At 42.7% G+C, this 24,268-nt stretch overlaps 1 protein-coding gene across 3 annotated transcripts in view; it reads right to left on the minus strand.

Moving 5' to 3' along the window:
* Positions 1-7,832, minus strand: part of MGAT4A (alpha-1,3-mannosyl-glycoprotein 4-beta-N-acetylglucosaminyltransferase A) — a 109,541-nt gene extending 101,709 nt beyond the window's left edge. For 2 of the 3 annotated variants that reach the window (XR_008379535.1, XM_053588204.1), the window contains exons 1-2: positions 7,711-7,832; positions 2,295-2,625 (exon numbers count right to left, since the gene is read on the minus strand). Coding sequence is in view for 2 of the 3 variants with exons in the window: in XM_053588204.1 (XP_053444179.1) it covers positions 2,295-2,388 (94 nt within the window). In the remaining variant the exon portion in view is untranslated. Of the gene's footprint in view, positions 1-2,294; positions 2,626-5,826; positions 5,844-7,710 lie in introns of those variants that run through there. The other variant, XM_053588205.1, reaches the window with a different exon arrangement.
* Between the last annotated feature and the right edge of the window lie 16,436 nt (positions 7,833-24,268).

Raw genomic sequence — 24,268 nt, forward strand, 5'->3', positions numbered from 1 at the left:
CCATAAGTGGAAACCTATGGTGATACCTGAAAGACTCTGGACAAAATACTAAGCAGAAAAACAGAGCAGAAGAGTTTACAAAGAAGGATTACAGCTGTTCAAAGAGCGATAAGCAAAGAGAACAGATGTTGTACGTGTGTACCTAACACTACACAGGGAAAGAGACTTCATGTTCTTTCTCCCATAATTAAGATTTATTTTTAAAAGAGACTTTACATTCTTTAAATTAACTCTGATTCTCAAGACAGCTTAATAAAATAATAATAATGCTCATAAAGCCTTTACATAGAAATAAGAAGACTGAACTGGAGATTCCAAGACTTTTAATCTCTTTACATAAGACACAGTAAGAAGGGTCAAGTTTCTTCACTACTTTAACTCTCTGAATAGGTAAGTTTCCTGATAAGAAAAAAACCCATACACTTTCCTTGTGGAGCAATTCTCTTATTTCATAAGCAATACTTTGATTAAATTAACTATTCACGTTATTCCTCATTAGGTCTTCTCATTTGGTGTAATTAAACCACACAATTGGCTGGGTGTGGTGGCTCACACCTATAATCCTAGCACTCAGGGAGGCTGAGGTGGGAGGATCCTCTGAGCTCAGGAGTTGGAGACCAGCCCGAGCAAGAGCAAGACCCCTGTCTGTACTAAAAAACTGGAAAAATTAGCCTAGCCAGGTGTTGTGATGCACACCCATATAGACCCAGCTTCTCAGGAGGCTGGGGCAGGAAGATTTATTGACGCATATGACTGGAAAGATTGTCTCATGACCTCACCTTTTAATGACCTCTGGGTTCCAGTGGGAACCCAGGAGTTTGAGGTAGCTGTGAGCTAGGCTGATGCCAAGGCTAGTCTAGCCCAGGCAGCAGAGTCAGACTCTGTCTCAATTAATTAATTAAAACGTGAAATCTAAAATGTATATATTTGTACACAAAGAAAAAAATCCTTTAACAGGTTTTTCATTCGTTTCTCGCCAAGAGTTCTCCCCTCAAATTAGAGCCTAATTCAGAGAAAGGCAAAGAGCAGAAAAAGAACACCACACTTATTCAAAGCACAGAAGCATATATTTTTAACTTAGATCAGCTCATTGTATACATATATATTCACCCACAGATATAGACATGTGTACTATGTATATACACATAGATATAAAGAGGTCATTAAAAGGTGAGGTCATGAGACAGTCTTTTCAGTTGTCTTCATATGCATCAATAAAATAATGTCAGCAATAGCATCTTCAAATAGCCCAGAACAGCCTGCTCTAACTTGACTCTAACAAAACAGATACACAATCCTTTCAATACTTCCATCCTTCTCACCATCAGCATTCCTTAGATTAATAGAAGGAAAAGCTACAGGTAAAAAAGTATGGGTGGGAATTTACTCCAAATAGTTTCTCTTCCAAAAAAAAGCAAAGAAATGCATTATCCCTGAATATGATTCCAATCAATAAATAGGTTAAGTTTCCTTTAAAACACAGTAAAATAGCCTGAACATAATTTAAATTTCTTTTTTTTTTCCCCCCAATCAGAACTTTCTCCTCACCTCTTCTTTTCTCTTTTTTGTTTTTGTTTGTTTGTTTGTTTTTAGAGACAGAGTTTCACTTTATGGCCCTAGGTAGAGTGCCATGGCATCACATAGCTCACAGCAACCTCCAACTCTTGGGCTTAAGCGATTCTCTTGCCTCAGCCTCCCAAGCAGCTCTCCTCACCTCTTCTTAAATACTTTTGCCTAGACATGATTGCAAGAGGGACTTTACCTAACAATTGCAATCAGTGTAACCTGGCTTATTGTACCCTCAATGAATCCCCAACAATAAAAAAAAAAGAAATACTTTTGCCTAAGGAGCAATCTGTCAATGTGTGCAGTTTAAATCATTAACTGCATAGCACCAATCACTGGCATAATTAGCATGTAAATTCTACGAAGGCACTAATTGTGTCCTTTTAAGTGTTTTATGCCACACTCAGTACAAGAAAGTTTATTAAACACTTATGTTTAGTTAAAAAAAAAAAAAATGACAAAACAAAAGCCTTTATTATTCCACTTGGCTGTCATGTATCTGTTTCTCCAAGTATAATTGTAAGAAACTGAAAACAAACGCTTTTGTCATTAGAAATCCTGTCTCCTCTGTCCAAGAACATTGCTTCATTTTTGTGTAAGAAAGAAACTGCCAGCAGACAGCATGCAGCATGCAGATTGCTGGCGTATTCAACCTAAGTATTCATGCACTTGCGCAAAACAAAAAGCCTACTACATTTCAGACACATTTTCAGAGACATTTTCCTTACCTTTCCCATTTTGCCATGTGGTATACCAAGACAGAGTAAGGAACGAGGTGATAAATGCTAAAGCAGTGGCTACAGTTCCATTTCGGAGCCTCATCTCATTTCACCATCACACTGGTTCATAGGTTTAGGATGATAACCAGGACTGTTCGGGTTTTTTACCCTGAAGTCAACTAAATCCAGTTTTCCTGATTCTAGGCCAATAAAAACAATCAATAAGAGAGATTCATTTCAGATGTTCTGCGGAAGGAGCCCAGCAGCTGTGCCATTCACAACTGCTACTCAGAATTGTCTTCCCAGTCTTCATAGGCTCGTGTCTCAGGCTTTTTTCTTCCTATTCAGGGGCAAAAAAGAAAGAAAAACTCTGTTCAGCAATGCAAAATGTAAGTATGTTCATTTATTATTCACCATTCTAAACAGAATTTTGGCAGGGCTAAAACTATTATCTCTACATCTAAACTACTCATTTAATATACTAGAGTTATATGATCCCGCTCCTCCAGGGAGATAAAGCTTCAAACCAGTTTCCATCCTCACTGCTTTTCTTTTGTCTGTCTGTGAAAAGAACGTTACAGTTAGTTATTTAAAGGGAGAAGTTTGTGGGGCTCACAGATTCCAAGATGAGAACTCTAATGATCACACAATGGTTCCTGAGTAACATAATCTTCACTCTCCTCGGTTTTCCTATTGCACAATAGGGAATGCTAAAAAAAATAAATAAAGTAAGGAAACTGACAAAATACAACATACAAGGGCCAAAGCCCTGATTCCTAGACCCAGCTCTGTCCTTACTTACATGACTTATCTGGGCATGTCACTCATCTAGTCCTCAAGGTTTCATCAACAAACTGAGAAAACCATCTGTCCTGTCTGCTCTTTCACATATTATCATAAATGATTAAAAGCAACAAAAAGTTACTATTGCTACTTATCATCATCATAAAATACATGTAGTTTTTCCAGTGATTAGCCGATTCCCAGGGTGTAAATTGGGAAGATGTAAGCATTTAGAAAATGCAGCCATTGGCATGGTACAGTGGCTCACTCCCGTAGTTGCAGCTACTCCACTAACTAAGGCAGGAGAATCCCTTGAGCCCAGGAGCTTGAGACTAGCCTGAGAGAGATGGCAAGACTCCATCTCAAAAAAAAAAAGAAAGAAAGAAAAGAAAGGAAAGGAAAAGAAAAAAGAAACTGCAGCAATACAGCCAGAATACTGTATGACCTAGGACCTATCACTCTGTGTTGCTTCAACTCAGGAAATCAGGAAATTTCCCCACAAAGTCATTGGTAAAATGGAAAGAAATGAATTTGTTAGAAGTCCTTAACCACAGTACCCAACATAATAAGTTCTCAATAAATGTTAACTGTATTTAAAAAATAAAACCAAAATAAAAATTTAAAAAATCCCCACAAAACACAGAACCAGTTAACTGGTTCAGTTCATAGTCAGCCTCATTCCCTGGGGATACGTCAGGCCCTCCAGGATGTGCCTACCACAAGATGCACTTGGCAATACACTAAATGACACCCCAGTGGTGAGTTAATGCACCTCCAAAAATGGCTAGTGATCTCAAGGGAGGATTCTCTCAGTGGAAGAGTCTGGCTAATTATAGGAGCCATATGAAGTCAATTCCCAAACTACCACCTCAGCTACTTTTTAACATTGAACATTACTAGAAATCTTCACTAGCAAAGAAAGATCACAAGGGCCATAGTATTAAGAGTAACGATGATGGTAGCTACTACAGCTCATTAAATGTTTCCTATGTGCTGGGTTCATTATTACGTTTAAATCTTCACAAAATCCTATGAGGTGGGCATTATTAACTCTATACTACAACCGAGGAAATGAACCCAGAGACAGAATGCTAATTTGCATGACTCCAAAGCCCAAACTCTCATCTACACCCCTTTCAAATAAGGCCACCTGCACCCTGGCAATACGAAGAGAAGTGACAGCCATACACTGTCAGTTAACCGGAGTTAATTCTTCATCTTTTATCAAAGTATTCTTCTGACAGCAAAAACACAATAGCAAAACACTCCAGTTAAACTGGAGATCGTCTTCATGGAGCATTAATTACGTAGGTGTAAATTTAAAACAAATGTATATTCTATAACAAACATAGATCTATTATGAAATAAATTGCAAAATTCACAGACACTGGGGCAGCGCCTGTGGCTCAGTCGGTAGGGCGCCGGCCCCATATACCAAGGGTGGCGGGTTCAAACCCGGCCCTGGCTGAACTGCAAACCAAAAAATAGCTGGGCGTTGTGGCGGGCGCCTGTAGTCCCAGCTACTCCGGAGGCTGAGGCAAGAGAATCGCTTAAGCCCAGGAGTTGCAGGTTGCTGTGAGCTGTGTGATGCCATGGCACTCTACCGAGGGCCATAAAGTGAGACTCTGTCTCTACAAAAAAAAAAAAAAAACAAAATTCACAGACACTTACAAAGTCTAAACATTAAACAAACTTCTCACTTCCTGTAGCCTTTGGCTAATCCCTCCCTCACCAATCCCCCTCCAAAGCATGTCTGTTAACTCTCCTCAGCCACCAGCTCCAACTTCCATATAATATTCTAGAATCACCTAACCTTTCTTTTTTTTGCAGTTTCTGGCTGGGGCTGGGTTTGAACCCACCACCTCTGGAATATGGGGCCGGCGCCTTATTCCTTTGAGCCACAGGCACCACCCCTCCTAACCTTTCTTACTACCTGAACACAAGGAGCTCCAAAAATATTCTAAGTTATCACTGTTTCCTAAGACCAAATTTATTCACCTTCTATAGTTAGTACAAGTTAACACCAAACATGCCCATATCTACAGTTTCGAATTAAAATCTTCATAGCAAAAATCCTATAATTTTAACTAAACTCCAAAAGTGTCAAATACACTGTCTTAAATCAATAAGCATGTAATAATGATTTCTAATTATAAAAATAGAGGCAATAACGCAGGTAATTACATAAATTGGAATTTTAATCCTGGTGTGGCATTACATAAAAAGGGTTGTAACTTTCAGTTTGGATATACTTAGCCCTATCTTCAGATCTACTAAAAGATCTAAAAAGTATACAAACATTCGATTAATAATAATGGGGTAGTATAGAAGCACAGAATCATAACATAAAGGATATTTTAAACAGTTTTATTAAATACAAATAAAGCCCATATGATAAAATGAAATATAAATGCATAGAGAAAAGTAAAAGTAAATGAACTTTAAAATCAAGATAGACTATTGATAATACTACCTATAATACATGGAAAACATGAGGAAAAATAAATACTGGATCCAGAAAGTTATTAAACTCCAGTCTAAAGAAGATACTTAACAATGAATTCTACTAACAAATAAGCTCTGAAATTTTGCAAGAAAAGCTGAGTGTGTTTCACTTAGTTAAGGATATAGTCATGCTTATAATCCTAGCACTCTGAGAGGCCAAGGTGAGTGGATCTCCGGAGCTCAGGAGTTCCAGACCAGCCTGAGCAAGATCCAGACCCTGTCCCTAAAAACAGCTGGTAGTCGTGGCAGGTACCTGTAGTCCCAGCTACTCGGGAGGCTGAGGCAAGAGGATCACTTTAGCGCAAGAGACTGAGGTTGCTATGAGCTATGATGCCATGGCACTCTACCCAGGGCAACGAAGTGAAACTCTGCCTCAAAAAAAAAAAAAAAAAAGAAAAAGAAAAAGAAGAATGTAGACATACGTTTTTAATTAAGATTTCCAAACTAATATGTTTAGCTGCAAAACACAAGTGAATGAAGTCTCCAGACAAGAATAAAACAATATGTTCTAAAATTATAAGATATAGTTCATAAGTTGGCATGTAACACACAAGTGACCCATATTTTTATTAGTGTCCATATTTGCAAAAATTTTAATCTAGCACCTTAATATTCTCTAAGACTATCACTTAACACATTTGAATCTTTAACAACAAAAAAGGTAGTGGCTAAAATTACTAGTCATTTCTCTGCCCTTCCAAAGGTAAAGGGAGCTTTCAACTCTAGACCTTGACTACAGTATCTGTTGTTTTTTTTAACAGTCCTTAAAGGCTGCAGTCTTTTATTTTATTATTGGATCTAAAATCTTTATTTTATTTCCAAGTGTTCTCCCAACTACTCATTATGGTCCATAGTTGAGAACACTTTGCTGAACATTTGGCATATTCCTTAATCAGCATTTAGACAAGACAGAGGTGCCTGAAGAAAGAAGCACAATCCCTGATACCCAGAATCAGTAAAATCTCACCTAAGCCCATATAACTCTGCACACCACGGTTATGGAAAAGTCACTTGTCTTCCACTCACAAAAGGGTCAATATTTTTCTCTAATACAACTTACATAATGGCATCGTCCAGTGCGTTTTCAGATTTACACTTGTGGGTTAATGAAACCTACGTCAAGATAAGCTCTTAATGAAACTGTTAACATTCAGGGAAAGAAACTACAAAGCGCATGTTCTCCGAGTCTAAATTTAGATTCCACATTCAAACCGACCACTTTGTCATTCTTCACCGTTTATCAAAGTATTCTTCCGACAGCAAAAACACAATAGCAAAATACTTGGAAAGCATTAAAAACGTACGTTGTGGCTACTTATGTCTCCCAGTTCGTAAGGTAAGCAATGAACATGCTCCTGAGAAACACAACGTTGCGAGAAATAAAGGAGGCACGCGAAGGGTGTAACGCAGCCACCTCCTAAAAGCACGATGTCACCTGGCGCCCTTACTGGAATCACCCAGGCACAGCTAAGGGTCCCGCTAGCAGCTTCTTCACTACAACGGGAGCTGAGGCCTGGAAGCAGAGGGTGTTCTGTCACGCCGGACTACCAGCTCTCCACTCCGTAGGAAAATTCCCCGCCGCAGCGGCTGCACTTCCCGGCCCCCTCGGCGGGCGCAGCCTCTGCCTCTGCGCCCCGGGCCGCCTCGCCACCGCCCCACCTGCCCCCGGCCCCGCAAAGGCACCGCCCCCAGGCGCTCCCGCCGCCAGGTCCCGCGGGCAACTCTCTCTCCCCCTCCGCACCCCGCCAAATCCACACTTTGCTCCACTTTCCCCGCCGCGCCGCGGAACACCGGGCACGCACGAGGCGCCCGGCCCGCCACCAGGAGGGCGCGCGGCACCCAGGGGCTGCTGCGCCGGCGGCGCGGGGAGGACGCCCCGGCCCGCGCCCCGCCCCCGAGGCCCAGCCCGCGCCCCGCGCCTGCCCCGCGCTCCGCAGGGGCGAGCAGCGCTCCGTGCACGAGCTCCGGGCCGGGCCGCGACGCAGGCGGCTCCGTTACCAGCAGGTGGATCTCCGCAACCCCGGCGCCGCAGAGCCCGGCCGCCGCGCCGCCCCTCCACCCCGTGCCCCTCCGCGCGGCCGCCCCGCGCTCCCATCGCCAGGCTGCCCGCGCACCGCCACCACCGCGCGCCCCTTACCCCGCGCTGGCGTCGGCAGCTCTCCCGCGGCCGCCGCTGCCACTGCCGGCCGCCCCGCGCGGCTCCGCCTCCGCCGCTGGAGCGCCGCGGCCGCCCCGCCCCCGGCACCGCCCGCGACCCCGCCAGCCATTGGCCGCGGGCTGCGGCGCTGCTGGCCACTGCGCGCCCCGCTCGGCCCGCCGCGCGTCTTGTAGGGGCGCCGCTGCACCGCATATATAACCCGGGAGACCTGGCCCCCGTCATTTAATGTCGTGGCGCCGCGGTCTCGGCTGCGGACTCTACGCGCCGCCGCCACATCTGGCTCTAATCCTCCCCAGCTCCGGCTGCCAGCAAAGGCCCGGGTGAGCCTTCGGCCTCCGCCTGGACGTGCGACCCGACCGCCCGGGCTGCCCCAACTGGGACTCGCCTGCGCAGCCTTAGCCCAGCCCCTTCCCCCGCAGTCCAGCCCGGGCGGTCCTCCCGGTGACGGTCCCGGCCCTAATCCGGCAACAGTCTCCGAGGCCCCGCAGGTCCAGGCACCTCGCTTACTGTCGGGACGGCCCCAGGACGGGGGCCGGTATCCCCACTTACTGGGGAGACCGAGACTCAGGGGGAACAGCTCACTTAAGCAAGTAGGAAGAACTACAACTCGGACTCGAAGACCGCTGCTTGGGTTCTTAACGCCCCTGGTTTTTCATGGCACCGTGCTGTTCTGCCCCTTTCTCTCCGGCCCGGATTGTACTCCTTCAAAACGTTTGAGGTTAACTTCAGAACCAAAATAGGTAATCACAACACAAAGGTCTGGCCGTCTCCCCTGTGTTTCTTAGTGTCCAAAGTATCCATATGACTTGTGCTGATAGTAACTATCCTTGGGCGCATCGTCTTTTGGATACCTGACGTGTACCAGACACGGTATTAAGATCTTTAATGGCATCATCTCATATTTTAATCCTCATGTTCCACATGAGAAAGTGAGCTTGGAGAGGTAAGGAACTTACCCAAGGTCACACAGCCTGTAAGTGGTGACCAGATCTGTTTGATTTCAGATGAACACAACCAGCATGTTATCTTTACTGTTACAATAATCTTTACCATTACTCTGCAAGGTAACATTTACAGGGATTTGGGTCCAGAAATCAAGGAGACAACTTGTTCCTGCCAAACTCCCAAAGTAATAGATTCTTTCCAGAAAACAGTCATCCAAAGATTGAAAACTCTAAGAGATATCAATCGGAATATGTTTTTCCCCTCAGGAAAAAAAAAGAAAAGAACCCATTATTTTTGCCTCAACATTACAGTCATAATCGGCTATGCTATGCATGGGTTTATCAGGTGAGATTTCTCTCAATAACTCTTAAACTGTTTTACAGGTTCAAGAGGGAAGCCCTCCTCTGGTGGTCTCCTGCTGGTTTAGAAGAACCAGACAAAAGAAGGCTTGTCCATTGTTCAGCAGCTTGGACAGGACAGTCCGGATATCCAGGGATAACTTTTCTCTCTCTTTGGGGCACTGAGAGAGAGATTTCCTGTATTCTATGAAAAAGACATTGCCAAGTAGCAAGCTGGTGGCAGAATTCACGACCAAATGTCAACTGTGAAAATGGAGGCCATTCCAGAACGCACGTTTTGATACATTGTTGAATCTATCTTGCCTAAAATATCACCTGGGAATGAATGATCCTAGGCCTAGCTAGGATTAATAGTTAATAATAACGGTGCTGTTAATGAGAGACAAGCAAACTTCTTGCAGGTGAAGATGTGCTGCCATGTGACAAAATAATGGAAAATGCCCTCAAGCCATTGCCACAGATTGCCCAAAAGACCAGATAGGCCCGGTAGCCATTATCCCTATTTTATAAAGGAATAAATTGAGGGCCTGATAAAATTAAGTCGTTTAGCAGATACAAATAGTAATTTAGGCAACTACTAAATGATAGAATCACAATTCAAATCTGGATCTTTTTGATTTCAGGGCCCCTAACTACTCCACCACACTGCCTACTCTCTCCGCTTGCATCTTTAGCACTTGACTAAAGTCTATTGAATGGATGAATATTAAAAAGTTATATTTTCACTTTGTCCAATTTTTTTCTTTTGATGAAGGATGGAATGAGAGTACTCATTTTCTATAAGGAGAGGAATATGTCAGAGGCGAAAAAGAAGTGGGGAGGGAGAAGCTTCCATTTCTGACTCTATGGGTTCCTTCTGGAAGATAGCAGGAACTCCCTCTTCCAGGACTCCAGCTAGTGAAGGAAATTCATAGCAAAAGACAAAAAGCAAACAGAAAAAGCAACTGCTTGCTTTGGGGGGCTTTTTGATACTTTGTTGCTGCGCCAGCTGGCTGAGCTAGGCAGATTATTAAAGAAATCGGGTGATACAGTTATACCTGTCTGGAACCACTCACATTGTAGCTCAAGAAAAGTCTGGAGTTCAGTTACTTGTCCTAAGAAACTGGAAGGCCATGAAATATATACCTCCAAGGAATGGGTTACAATTGGTTGATGATTCATTTTAATTTTGCAGAGTACACAATCCTCTATTTTCCAACTGGTCCACGGTACCTGTTTAATTAACATCAGAGACAGTTGATGAAATCTCCACTGAGTATCACCTCTGTTTTCCTTTTTAATCTTTTTTCATGATGACTCTCTTCTACCACTCCTCCACTTTTGCAGTTTTTCTTTTGCCTTTTCCAATCCTCTCTTTCACACTGTCAGAGGAATTATAGCTAAGAAGTTCTGCCTGTAACCTGACCACTCCGTCCCTAACAATGCTGCTATATTGTGTCTGTTCTTTCCACAAATATTTTCATGATTCCTCAAACTTTTTCTGAGTGTCTGTGATTACAGAGGCACCCAGTCTCTAAATAGGGAATGCTCACAGACTTATGGGAGAGGTGAGTAATTAAACCACAGACAGTGCCACAAGCTCATGGTGTTGGGACAGCGTGTTGTCAGGGCAGGGAAAGCTTCCTGGAAGTGACATCTGTGCTACAAGCAGAGTGCACACAGGAAGTGAATCTTTTGCTTTTATCTCTTTGATGGTGAGTGGCTGCTGGTAGGGCCATGCCCACAATAGTCAGCTTCAGGAAATTAAACACAAGGTCTCTCTTTTTCCTACTTCAGCCCTCACCATGCAGTAACAATCAAACTGCCATCATCCAGAAGTCTTTATAAATGTTGTCATTCTGGTTTCTTGGTTGCTAGCTCTAGAGGGATCTTTTGTCAGTGTAAAGGCTTCAAGAGAAATCACATCACCCAGGCGTGGAGGTTCATGCCTATAATCCTAGCACTTGGGGAGGCTGAGGAGGGTAGATTGCTTGAGCTCAGGGGTTTGAGACCAGCCTGAGCAAGAGCAAGACTCTGTCTCTACTAAAAATAGGAAAACTAGCCAGGCATTGTGGCTGGAGCCTGTAGTTCCAGCTACTTGGGAGGCTGAGGCAAGAGGATCACTGGAGTCCAAGAGTTTGAGGTTGCTGTGAACTGTGGTGCCACATGGTACTTTAGCCGGGGCAACAGAGTGAGACTTTGTCTCGAAAAAAAAAGGAAAGAAGAAAGAAAGAAATCACATCAGGAGTCTTTCCTGGCTTTTTTAAATGATACAGGTACAGATGGGAGACCTCTCGTTTTAATTGACAAGCAGTATACTCTATCACTTTTGTCTAGAAGCTAGACACACTGGGACCAGAATGGGTAGTAAGAATCTACCACGGGTGGCAGGGGAGAAACAGAAGGTGCAGAATAGCTCCTGTTAATTCTGGAGTGTTTCAGACATAATGCACAAAACTATTTCTGTTGTACCATCAGGGCACGTGAGGCCCGAGAAATTAATGAGAGAAAACCCAAATAAAACCAACTACCACATGTAATATTTAACTCTAGGTGAACATTATGGTCCATCCCGATGAGAGACCTTAGATGTTTAGCAGAGAGCTAAATTATTCTTATTTTTTAAATTTTATTCTTCCTCCTCACAACTTTGTCCATCACAATTTGAAAGAACCCTGTAAAGATACCTTTCCTTTGTCACATTCGCACCATCTGGGAAGATGTACTTATCAGGTTATTCACAGAAATGCCAGGTGGTGAGGTTACACAATTACGGAATTATAATACTTTACCATACTTAAGTGTTGTGACCAGTGGTTTTTACATAGATACAGAAGGCATAACTGTTTCGTTGAAATGAAATATGTTTATTTTAATGAAAATCCCATAACAAGAGAAAATCCAACTGCTTTACTAGTCTCTGCCAAGACGGTTTAGAAGGCTTACTCTTCCCTTGTAAGTGACTGAGCCACACCATTAAAGCTGACTCATTTGTATTTATTTTATTCGATGTATACTCAAAAGGCATAGTGGAAGAGAATTGTGTGCCAGAGAATTACAGAGCTTGGGAGAATATTTTTCTTTTCTTTTTCTTCCTTTGTAAATTTGATACTTGTAAAAAATACTGGATCACTGAGCGTGGTGGTATGTGCCTGTAGTTCCTGCTACTCAAGGCTGAAAGAAGAGGATCGCTTGAACCTGGGAGTTCAAGGGCAGCCTGGGCAACATAGTAAGACTCTGTCTCTTAAAAAGAAGAAGAAGGAAGGAAGGAAAGAGAAGAGATATTGGATCAACAGCCCTCCATCTGAAGTACATCCATGCTTAAAAGCATTTCAAGCAGTTTAATGTGCTGGTCTACATTTCAAATAGGATAAAACCTTTATTCACATAGTATACCCAGGACCATGACTGGCAATACTGGAATTATTTGTATCTGGACAACAGAATCTATGTTACCCTGTCATGACCACAGATGTTTCTTTACTCTCTTTCAGGGCAACAAAACATATCCTTCAAGTAGATGTCTATATCAGCCAGAATCTAATCAGGAAAAACCAGGTGGTGGGGGAGGGAGGAACAGAAGAAGGACAAGAAGAAGAAACTAATCTAGGTATTTGAACGGAGGGAGTGTCAGAGAATATCCCTGGCAAAGGTGTTGGAAGGGCTGAAAGAACAAAGAAAGAAAGAAGGGAGCTGAAGGCAAAGGAAGCAGGATGGATATCCAAGGCTCAGAGCAGCCCAGGCCCCTGGACTGGAGACCCTGAGCTTGCACCTGCTGACAACTATCAGAAAACCATTGCCGTTTGTTCTGGAAGTCTGAAAAGGTGCTGCCTCAGCCTGAGCTGCTGGAGGCAGGAATTGCCCTACCCCACTGCTCTCACAGCTGCTGCCCACAGCCTCCAGCACTGCTCACTGTGAAGCTTCCCTCCTTCCTCTGCCTTCCAACCCACACCAGTGCTTCCTAACCTAACAGTAAGCCCTGGAAATGCGTCCCAGAGTGGACTACAGGAAGGCAGTGTGTGAAGCTCTAGGGCTAGGCAGTGGGTGAATAACTAACCCAGCGTCAGAATTTTTAAAAACCATGCGAGGCATTCCTTCAAGCTAAACCAGAAGCTTATCCTGGAAACATGAGGGAATAGAGAACTATAAGCCTCTCAGATCTTTCAGCTCAAGTGGGACTTTCAGAAGTGCTAGGAAACACCTCTCATATTCACATTGCTCCCAAAAGGGATTGTTTACATGTCTCATGGCAGCCATCAGAACAGGGTCACTAGAAAAAAAGAGAGACTTTCTATCAAACAGTGACTCTGTATTGAGCCTTCACCTGTGATCAGCAGTTTGAAAGACACAGAACTGTAAAATGTGGTCTCACCCTCAAGGAGTTCACAGTCTAGTTAGAGCAACACCCGAGACCGTAGGTGGGGAACCTGCAGCCCTAAGGCCCCACATGGCCTTCTAGGGCTGCAGATCGACTGAATCCAAATTTTACAGAAGAAATCATATTTGTATTAATATGTTTTTGTTTGTCATTTCTATTTTTATTTTAGTTTTAAAATGAATATATTTTAAATACCAAAGAATAAAACAAGTTCCAATGAAATAATCTTCCCAGATTGACTGGCACAATTAGAACAGTAAAAAGTCATAAGGGCTAAATTGAAGCCTGCTACACTCATGATTTAGTCCTAATGCTGCCAGCTGACTGTCCTAATGTTGCCACTACCATACATGGCTGGTTGGCAAGAGTTTATGGAGGCTGTGGACGGCAATCTGCTATCAGCTTTTAACACCGATGCATGTGTTTCTGTTTGAAGTGGAACTTGATACACAGCTTGATGGTATTTTTTTAATTCTATGTCTTTAACAGACCATCATGTCAAAGAAAACCAAGAGAATGCCGAAGGTAAAAATCAGATTGAAATTTTGCAATATTATCTTGTTTCCGCTAATGATAAGATGATTTGCTTGCTTTTTGATACAGCAATATCAACATTAAAGAAATCCAAGCCTCATCAGCATTATACCATAAGGATCATCAATATCTTAAATTAGAGGGAAAGACACAAAAGTTTGTACTGCAAAAATTAAATGATCAGAAGCAAATGCAAAGACAATTCTTTCAAGCAGCAATAGGACCTGGGAGAGGAACCCACAGCACTCTGTCCCTACTCCCACTAGAGCCTGTATCACGCTGTGGCATCACCCTGAGTTTCCAAGCTGGTGTGCCACAAGTAGGTTAGAGGGAGGATAGGCCTAAGAACGTCTTAGCCTTTACAATGGCTGTATGGGTCTTGGGCCAGCAACAAGCACCCTAGGGTGCCAGTGATGAATATTATCAATTTTCTTATGTTTTATTAGAAACTAGACAGCACCAATATAATCATCCGCTGATTTAGCTGCCTCATTCACTCAGCTTTTATGCTGCTTGAGGACAGGACCTGTCTCATTCATCAGGGTATCCCAGACATCTGGGAGCCATTCTACCGTTCTGCTTGTTGGCAGAGTAAAGGAGAACTTTGTGGAAGAAGACGTGACCTGAGCCTAGAAGAACAGGTGTAGGATTTGGACAGGTGTAGGGAAGAAGAAAAGGATTTGGCATGCTCAGTGTCCCTGGCCCCGGCATCCTGGGGAACACGGCAGGCCAGGCAAGCTGTGCAGGAGGGGCCATACCAAATAGAGGAGGCCTGCTGTCATTGACACCAGCCAGAGAGTTACTGTGATATTTTTACCTGAATGAAAAAAAAGTGGATCTCGTGATCATCAAAAAAATATTTACTGAGTGGGCGGCACCTGTGGCTCAAAGGGGTAGGGCACCAGCCCCTTATATGCCAGAGGTGGTGGGTTCAAACATAGCCCCGGCCAAAAACTGAAAATATATATATATATTTACTGAGCTATTATGATATGCTCAGTCTACATACCTCACCTAGAGGTACACAGTAAATATTTGCTTTCATTTGGCTTCTTACTTTAATTTTTTTTTTTAAGACAGAGTCTCATTCTGTTGTCCAGGCTAGATTGCCATGGAGTTAGCTTAGCTCGCAACAACTTCCAACTCCTGGATTCAAACAATCCTCCTCCCTTAGCCTCCCAAGTAGCTGGGACTACAGGTGCCCACTGCAACACTGGGTAATTTTTCTATTTTTAGTAGAGACAGGGTTTCACTCTTGCTCAAGGGTGGTCTCAAACTCCTGAGCTCCAGGGATCCTCCTACCTCTCCTGCCCTGAGTGCTAGGATTATAGGTGTAAACCACCTGCCTGACCACCCTTACTTCAAATTTTACATTGGACTGAGATTAAAATCATAAGATTTAAGGTAGGATAAAAGAGAGTAGAGAAAGAGAGTTGTCTTCAGTACGTGACTGAATATTCTAATATTAGTGTCTCGGGGGCAATTGAAAATGCCACATCACTTCAGAAATGAAGTGTACTGAAAACTAAGGTGTCTCTTCAGAGAAAAGAATCTTCCAGAATTCTGAACACTCCATTCAATAGACTTGTTCAAGTCAGCATCCGTATAAAGAGTGTGGGAAGACAGAGACAGCATAGGAAACCTAGAATTCTCTCTGAAAATAAAATCTTGGTTCACGGCAGTATCACTAAGACAGTCCAAGATAATTTCCACTGAGTACATTTTTTAAACCTAATTCCTAAAAAATTCTTTAAAAACTTTCTGATGGCAATTTGCTTGTGTACTTAACAAATGCTTATTGAAGGTACGCGTTGTAAAGTGAATCGCCTCTGGTTCCGTTGGGACCAGAAGGGGGAGCAACATTTGGATCCCAACCTGGAGGTGAGGGTGATGTTCCCAAATTCTTCCCAGGTCAGGGAGCAAGAGAATAATTTTAAGAGAGGGGCAAAAAACCTGGACACAGTTGAGTTTCCTCACAGAGGCCTCATTCTAGAGGAAATCAACTCTTGCTCTGGTTGGTTCCCATTTTGTTTCCTTCTGGGCCTCCAGGCTGGTTCATATCCTTGGCCTCTCCTCAGAGTTGACTTCTTCTTTTTTTTAATTTATTTATTTTTATTGTTAAATCATAGCTGTGTACATTAGTGCAATCAAGGGGTACAATGTGCGGGTTTCATATACAATCTGAAATACTCTCATCAAACTGTTGGACGTAGCCTTCATGGTATTGCTCCACCCTTTCAGCCCCAGGACCCTTTTGGTCCTGTTGGTTTTCCTCCTAAGGGCTCCATGTTATCTGAAGGTTTTGCACACTAGACAAGCAATTTTGTATCATTTTCCTAATATTAACTGAATTATCTACAGACCATCAGAAGTTAGATTCGTGATAATGGGATGGCCGGCACACAGATGGTTAGCCGTTTATAGCATAGAGGACCCTAGCACTCGGACCCTACTCCAAGGGGGTGATTTAAACTGGACCGATACTAACAGAACTCATCACATCTGCTCTTTGAAGGCCTTTGAAACAGATGCATGTGTTTCTCATGCAGCATCAGAATAGAAGCAGAAACACAGGGGATGGAGCAGGCAGAAGCCAAGAATCAGTCAAGAGGAAGCCAAAAGGCAGAAAGGAAGAAGAGGGAGAAGCGAGTCAGTGAAAGGGAAGAGGTGGCAGACGGGGGCACAAGCGGAGCCACTGCTGTGGGGTATCAGGAGTGTCTGCTGCTGCCGGCAGGGCAGGGACAGACAGGCTGGAGTTCGTCCATGGGGCTTCAGGACATTCCTGCTTGGATTCTCGCTTTTCACGGTACTTATCATCAAATGCTTCTGTGTGAGGGCAGGCAGAGGGACCAGGGAATTGAGGAAGGGTGTCAGGTCATCACGACAGGACTTTATATGTATTCCTGAAGTACTGTGAGTTCTTACAACAGTGCATGTGCAGATTCACATGCAAACAATAAAACATTCTAGCATCAAAGACGTACCCCTGTTGTTTTAGATTTTTGTGTTATGTGCTCCATGCTCCTCTCATCCATGAATTGGAAAAAGGAGTAGGTAACTAGGTAATTAGGCTTATTTTCATCTGTGAAACCAAACTAAGACAACTGGGCACAGATTCAAGGAGTAGAGAAACTGAGCTTCCACATTTCCTCAAGGCAACCAGAGATTTGGTAAGGTCTGATAAGTGTGTGACTTATCAATACAGATTCTAAAACCATCATGTAGGCTCGGCACCTGTAGCACAGTGGTTATGGCGCCAGCCACATACATGGAGGCTGGCAGGTTCAAACCCAGCGTGGACCAGCTGAACAACAATGACAACTGCAACAACAACAAAAAAATAGCTGGGCATTGTGGTGGGCACCCGTAGTCCCAGCTACTTGGGAGGCTGAAACAGAGAATCGCTTAAGCCCAAAAGTTGGAGGATGTTGTGAGCTGTGAAGCCATGGCATTCTACTGAGGTCACATGGTGAGACTCTGTCTCAAAAAATAAACAAATAAATAAATAAAATCATCATGTAAAGGACAAAATGATTTGTTTCTGATAATGACAATCATAATTTTTCTGTTCCATTCATTTTACCAAAAGCCAAAATATTATAAAATGATAAGATCACTCAGATAAATCCTCTTTCATTTCAGCATTCACCGGATCCAAATACGTGATATTATTTTTAAATCATTTTTCTAATTTTCTAACCTGAATCCTATCTCACTGGCCACATTTATGCTGCCATTCAGCAACAACAAAGGAGTGATATTTAAAAATATTGGGCAGTTGGACTCTGAAACTTTTAGCAGGATGTGGATTTGGCACCATGGGCTTGTAATAAAAAAATATATATAAGAACTGCTCCCAGCTAATGGAAAAATAAATTAGAGTTCTACTGGGAAAGTTCCCAAAAGAACTTGACTCAAATGAGAGTTGGGTTTTTATTAGAAAAGTCTGATGAGTAAAAAAATATATTTCTCCTCCAATCACCTAATGGTTTTTATATTTCATTGTTTCATTGTCCTCCTATAAAAGGACATTACACTTGAGTTTCTATCAAATGTTTTCATAATTATGAAAGTCCCTTCTACCCAGCAACCTGAAATAATTTCTCATTTCAAATGAAAGCTTCAATCTTGCAGTGAAAGTACATGAACCACTTTCTTCATCTTTTGAGCACTAGAGGAAAAGCCATTATTTTGACCTCTCCAGAGAAGAACAAATATTTAGGAAGCTTCTTCCTTATGGACTTTAATACTTACCACAGTCACTAGTTGATTATGTGTCGTATTCTTTTCCTGTTCAGCAAACATTTTTGGAGTGCTGTCCTGGACACCCACAGCTGAATCCCGCTTCATGTACAGATACATAAGCAAGAAAACAAGCTTCACAGAAAGATTTGGACTTGGATCATTTTGTTTTGTTTTGTTTTTGTAAAGAGGGAAGTAAGATGTGTGTATCCCCTAATATTCTGACTTTCAGGGAAAAAGGGAAGAAAAAAATGAAATGCAGAAGAAAAGAGAGGGTAGTAGAAAGCCTTAGTGCTAGCACGGAGAGTCTGGATGATGTTCAGTAGATATGAAGACCTTGGGCAGGAGATCCTGGTGACAGCCTGGACAATGCTTGGGGCAAGAAGAAACAGGAACCCTCTGAGAGTTGACCAGTCCTGACTTGGGGCTCCTGAGGGGACAAAAGAGAGGAGGAGGGCAAAGGAGGCGATGAGATTGTGAGCCCAGTGTGGGGCTTATGATGCATTCCCAGCCAAAGCAGATAACTGCAGGGAAGATATTTGGGAGGAAGATGACTTGGATGCTGGCTCTACTGAATCTGAGTTGTCAAGAGTCACATAGATGGATGTGACTCTTTGGTAGGAGTGAGAAATTTCTCTTAAGTTCTAGATAATCATTAGAACTTAAGAGAAAGACCAGGTGGCACTAGGAAGGTAGAGAGAGGTGATAAGTGAGTAGAACCCAGAAAGTTTACCAACCCGGCCTCTGGTCACCTTCCCAGAGTCATTTCAGTGGAGCAGTGCTGGCTGAAGGCCGTGGGACCATTTGTGAAGGATGAGTGTGTGAGAATGAGCTGGAGACAATGGTTTTGGGCTGTGCTTTTGCAGGGGGAAGTGAAAGTTTTTATTTTTTTTGCCCCCCAATTTTATTTTTTTATTGGTTTTTAAGATAAGGAACATGGGAAGATTAATAAAAGGGGGACCCCAGGTAACAAAAAATATCCCCAAATGTACTGAAATTTTTTTAAGAAAAAAAGCAAGGGTCTCCTTGAGGAATCACAATCTTCCCCATAACTGGCTACATCCTACTATTTCCTTTGGATTCACCAGTTTAGTATTTCTGATCACTCTTGATGCCTCTGCTATTTTTCTGTTATTGTGGCTAAGAATGAAATAATAGTAAAAATAGCTGGTATTCTAAGAGCATTCATACTCTGCCAAGCATCACATGAAGAATATTACACATGTTAATTCATTTAATCTACCCAACAGCTCTGAAAGATTGGGATTCTCATTTTGCCTGTTTTGTAGATGAGGCAATTGAGGCAAGAGAAGTTAGATAACTTCTCAAATCTACACAACTAAGAAGGAGCTGAACTGGGATTCAGCCTGGGCAATCTGCTGAAATCTATGCTCTGAATTAGGACTTTGGCACCCTCTAGCCACTGCACAGTTATAAAAGGAGTCATAGAAAGCTTTTAGATATTCACTTTGTTTATATACTGGCTCATTTTGGAGAGTGACATGACCCAAGTGCAACAACCCTGTTGCTTCAGGGCCAGTCGCTATGCCAGAGAACTGAAAGATCTGCCAACATCCTAAGCCGAGGATGGAGGACTAGGAGGGATTCAAAGCCTCCCTGATCAAGGGCCTTCTTTTATATAAGAAAAGCCCACCATCCAAAGAAGTAGAGTGGTTTCTACCGAGGTCACTTCACAGCTAAGAGCCAACGGAGTCCAGAACTCAATGTCCCGAGTCTTTCCACTGCACCCAAAGGAGATTGGGAGAGAGGTGCAGAGAGAGAGGAGGGAGGCAGCTAGGGACCAGGTATATAGTGCGGGCTTTGTAGCTCTGCCTGCCCCTGGGCTATAGCCCTCCTCAGGCCTCTTTTGAGAGGTTGCCCTGAGTTTGCATGTTTCTGTCAGTCATTTAGCACAATTTCTTTTCTCTCTTCCCAAGAATCTTAGACTGTGTCCCAGAACACAGCATTGATGAGGCCTGGCACCTCAGTGCTTAATTAATGTATTTATTTATTTATTTGCCTTTAAGTTTTTATTACTCAAAAAAGCTTCATTTTCTTATTTAGTTTCTGACTCTGTGCTTGTGCCTTCAACTCTTTCACAGCGATTTTCTGCTCCTCAGTAAGGAAAGCAGGCTTGATTCTGTCACACACTTGGCACCCATGGAACCACGGTAGGCCCTGCGGACATGTTCTTTTGTTTTGGACAACCTCATGAGAACTTTAAGTCTCATAACACCAACCCCTCCACGTCTGCCTGGGCAAACGCACATGCAGGTTTTGGTGCTTTCCCAACCGTCTTGGTATAAGGTAAACAATTCTAGTGCCAGAGGTTTGGACAGCCTCGTTTTGTTAAAGGCTATATTGTAGGAAAGCCTACCGTGGTGTGCCAAACACTGCGCCATTCTGAGTGGCTGTAGACAGCATCCCTGGAAGAGGAAAAAGAAAACTTCATTAACATTTTAAAATGAATTGATTGATACATACATGAGTGAATGACCAGAGGAAATGTGCAAAGGAAAAGAAGCTCCTAGATCTTCAGTAGAATCCCCAAGAATCTCACAGAAGAAAAGCACACAGTCTGCACAGTGACGGACAGAAATATTGGCGCAGATCAAGCTCCCAGCATATGAGCTACAGTTGGTAAGGTCGCATTTTAATGGCATTTCACCTTGCTGCCAACAGGGCAGTAATGTACAAACACTTACTGTGTGTCTTTTGCAAAAACAACTTTCCACAAAAAAAAAAAAAAAGAAAAGAAAAAGAAGAAAAACTTACTGTGCAAACACTCCAGCTCTCTAAATGGCCCTACACATAGGCCAAGAAACAAAAAGCACATTTTGAAAAATAACTGCCTCTCTCAAAACTGTTACAGCTTTTTTGGTGGTGCTAAATCATGTAAGCTGGAGAGGGAAAAGGTATTCCCATCCAAGGATCATGTTTTGCATTCAACTTGGAGAAGTGTTGCATTTTGAGGCTATTCTATTTATGTAATGAGGTTACATGACTTAAAGGAAATACAAATACACTAACTTTTCACATAAAATATATGACTAGTTTCTGGCTTCAATTTTCGAGTATGCATAATAGGCAGTTAATTTTATGGACTTGGTTAGGGACACTAGGGCAGCCATTGACAAAAAGTACTTTTCTTGGGCATTGATGTCTGAACATTAGTACTTCATCATGGCTTGTTACTTTCGCTTAAGGATGCCCCCCACACACACCTTTGTTTTTTTTTTAGATTTAATAAGTTTTACTTGTTTCTTGGTTCATCATTGTTTCTTATATTCCATTTCTTGGATGAATTTTTCATCTTGCTGGAGTACATCATTTAGTAATTCTTTCAAAAGGGAATTTTATCAATGTCAAACATGCTTAGACATTGCATGGCTCAGAAGGTCCTTTTTTAAATTTAGGATTAATATGAGGGTACATATGATTAGGTTACATTGTTTGTATTTATAAGATAAAGTTCATTAATGCATGAATGAATTAATAAACTGTGGTATACGTATACTATGAAATACTATCCAGCCATAAAAAAGATGGAGACTTTACGAACATTTTCCTCAGTAAAATGTCTCAAGAATGGAAAATCAAGCATCTTATGTACTCTATACTAAGTTGAAACTAGTAGATTAAGAACTATAGGCCTACATGAGAGAAAAATACAATTAAGTCCAACAAGTGGGGATGGGAGAGGGGGTTTGATAATTTCCCACCTAGTGGGTACAATGTACAGGTACATAGCATACTACCTGGGTGAAGGACTCAACTGTAGCTAGGATTTTCTCACAGGGATCATTCCAATGTCCTCTCTGCATTAAGATGGCAGCTCTAGAAGAAGGCCTGAAGAAGATAATTTTAGCATCAAAGAAAAAGAAAGCAAGTGTTCATCTTCCACGCATTGGACACTCTGCAGAAGTTTTTAACTGTTATGGTACTGAGTGACTTATTTGAAAACATCTGGCTGCAAGAGCCATCCCAACTTACATACACTACTTTTTTAAACTTCTACTTTCCTAGAAGCAAGGCTGCTATCCTTCATTCGCAAGCCTCATCTTCCTTCTCGAGACAGATGGTGCCTTAACAATTGGCTTTGCCTCATCTCCAGTCTTCAGGAGCCAGAGCTACTACAATACAGTATTTCAAAAAGGCCTTAGGATCTTAATTTTGTTCTCCTGGCTGTGTCACTCTGGTCTGGTACCTGTAATACTGGGAAGCACAGCTTATTTGGGAAAGCCCTTTGCCCCCAGTTTGCATAGTTATCTGTGTAATAATAAATTTTCTACCTCTACAAAAAAGAGTGAGTCCTTCTGGAACAGACACTGCATTACGTACACCAAGGTTGACAAAGGCCTGTGGGCACAGACAGGTCGTCCAAACAAGTGAGGAGAGCTGGAGTGAGGATATTTTCAGCTTGAGCAAAATGTTAAATGACAACTGAGCTTGGACCCCAAGTCAGGGGGGCCGTAGGGAATCAAGAAGGAGGGTGACAGGTGAGCACCATCTGGTCTGGAAGGGCAGCAGCCCACGCAGCTCCGGCCAAGTTGCCACCTCCTGGGAGTGGAAGCCCAGAGTAGTCTAATCTGCTGTTTCAGAAAAAATTGAAATTCTGAGTCTAATGTTAATTTTCCCCGTTTTAAAACAGCAAGAGGACTTTTCAGCTGTATCTGGCTTGTGGGCCTCAGACTCCAACCTCTGGGACACCCTCCCAGCTACTGTTTATCTTAATTTGAACCATTATGCTGGATCCTTAGCCCTAGTTTGAGCCCTTGACTTTCAACTCAATATCCGTGTTCCATATGAATGAACGTACTGTTCAGACCATCATGCATCACTTAACAACAAGGACATATTCTGAGAAAGACGCTGTTAGGCAGTTCCATTGTGCAAACTTTCTGTGTCCTTAGACCTAGGTGGTGCAACCTACTCCATGCCCCTGCTGCAGACCTGGACAGCACGCTACTGTGACGAGCACTTCAGGCAATTGTGACACAATGGTTAAGTATTTGTGAATCTAACCATGTCTAAACGTAGAAAAGGCACAATAAAAATATAGGATGAAAAAGATTTTAAAAATGGCCTTCTTGGCTTGGTGCCCATAGCTCAGTAGTTAGGGCGCCAGCCACATGCACCGGGGCTGGTGGGTTCAAACCTGGCCTGGGCCTGCTAAACAACAATGAGAACAATAACAACAACAAAAAAGCCAGGCCTGTGGCAGGCACCTGTAGTCCCTGCTACTTGGGAGACTGAGGCAAGAGAATCGCTTAAGCCCAAGAGTTGGAGGTTGCTGTGAGCTGCAATGCCACAGCACTCTACCGAGGATGACACAGTAAGACTCTGTCTCAAAAAAAAAAAAAAAAGGCACACTTGTATAAGGCACTTATCATCAGGCACACTCACTCACTCTGGGTGAGTCACTGAGTGTGTGGTGAGAGAAGGCCTAGAACATTGTCATACACTATTGTAAACTTTAGAAACGCTATACACTTAGGATACATTAGATTTATTTTTTAAAAAGTAATCATGTAGGCTGGGTGTGGTGGCTCATGCCTGCAATCCCAGCATTCTGGGAATTCGAGTTGGGTGGATTGCTTGAGCTCAGGAGTTCAAGACCAGCCCAAGCAAGAGCGAGACCCCATCTCTAAAAATAGCCAGGTATTGAGGCTCAGACCTGTAGTCCCAGCTACTTGGGAGGCTGAGACAAGAGGATCACATAAGCCCAAGAGTTAGAGGTTGCTGTGAGCTATGACACCACGACCACGGCATTCTACCAAGTGCAACAAAATAAGACACTGTCTCAAAAAAAAAAAAGTAATTGCACTCCAACCTTGTGACAGCTATGACATCGATAGGTGATAGGAATTTTTTAGCTCCATTATAATCTTTTTTTTTTTTTTGCAGTTTTTGGCCGGGGCTGGGTTTGAACCCATCAACTCTGGCACATGGAGCCGGCGCCATACCCCTTTGAGCCACAGGTGCTATCCAGCTCCATTATAATCTTATGGGACCACCATTGTAAATACAGTCTGAAGTATTTTTATTAATATTATGTTGCATTTTTTTGTTTTTTATTTCAAATTAATATGAGGGCACA

Source organism: Nycticebus coucang, chromosome 4, assembly GCF_027406575.1.
Source record: "Nycticebus coucang isolate mNycCou1 chromosome 4, mNycCou1.pri, whole genome shotgun sequence".
Taxonomy (NCBI): domain Eukaryota; kingdom Metazoa; phylum Chordata; class Mammalia; order Primates; family Lorisidae; genus Nycticebus; species Nycticebus coucang.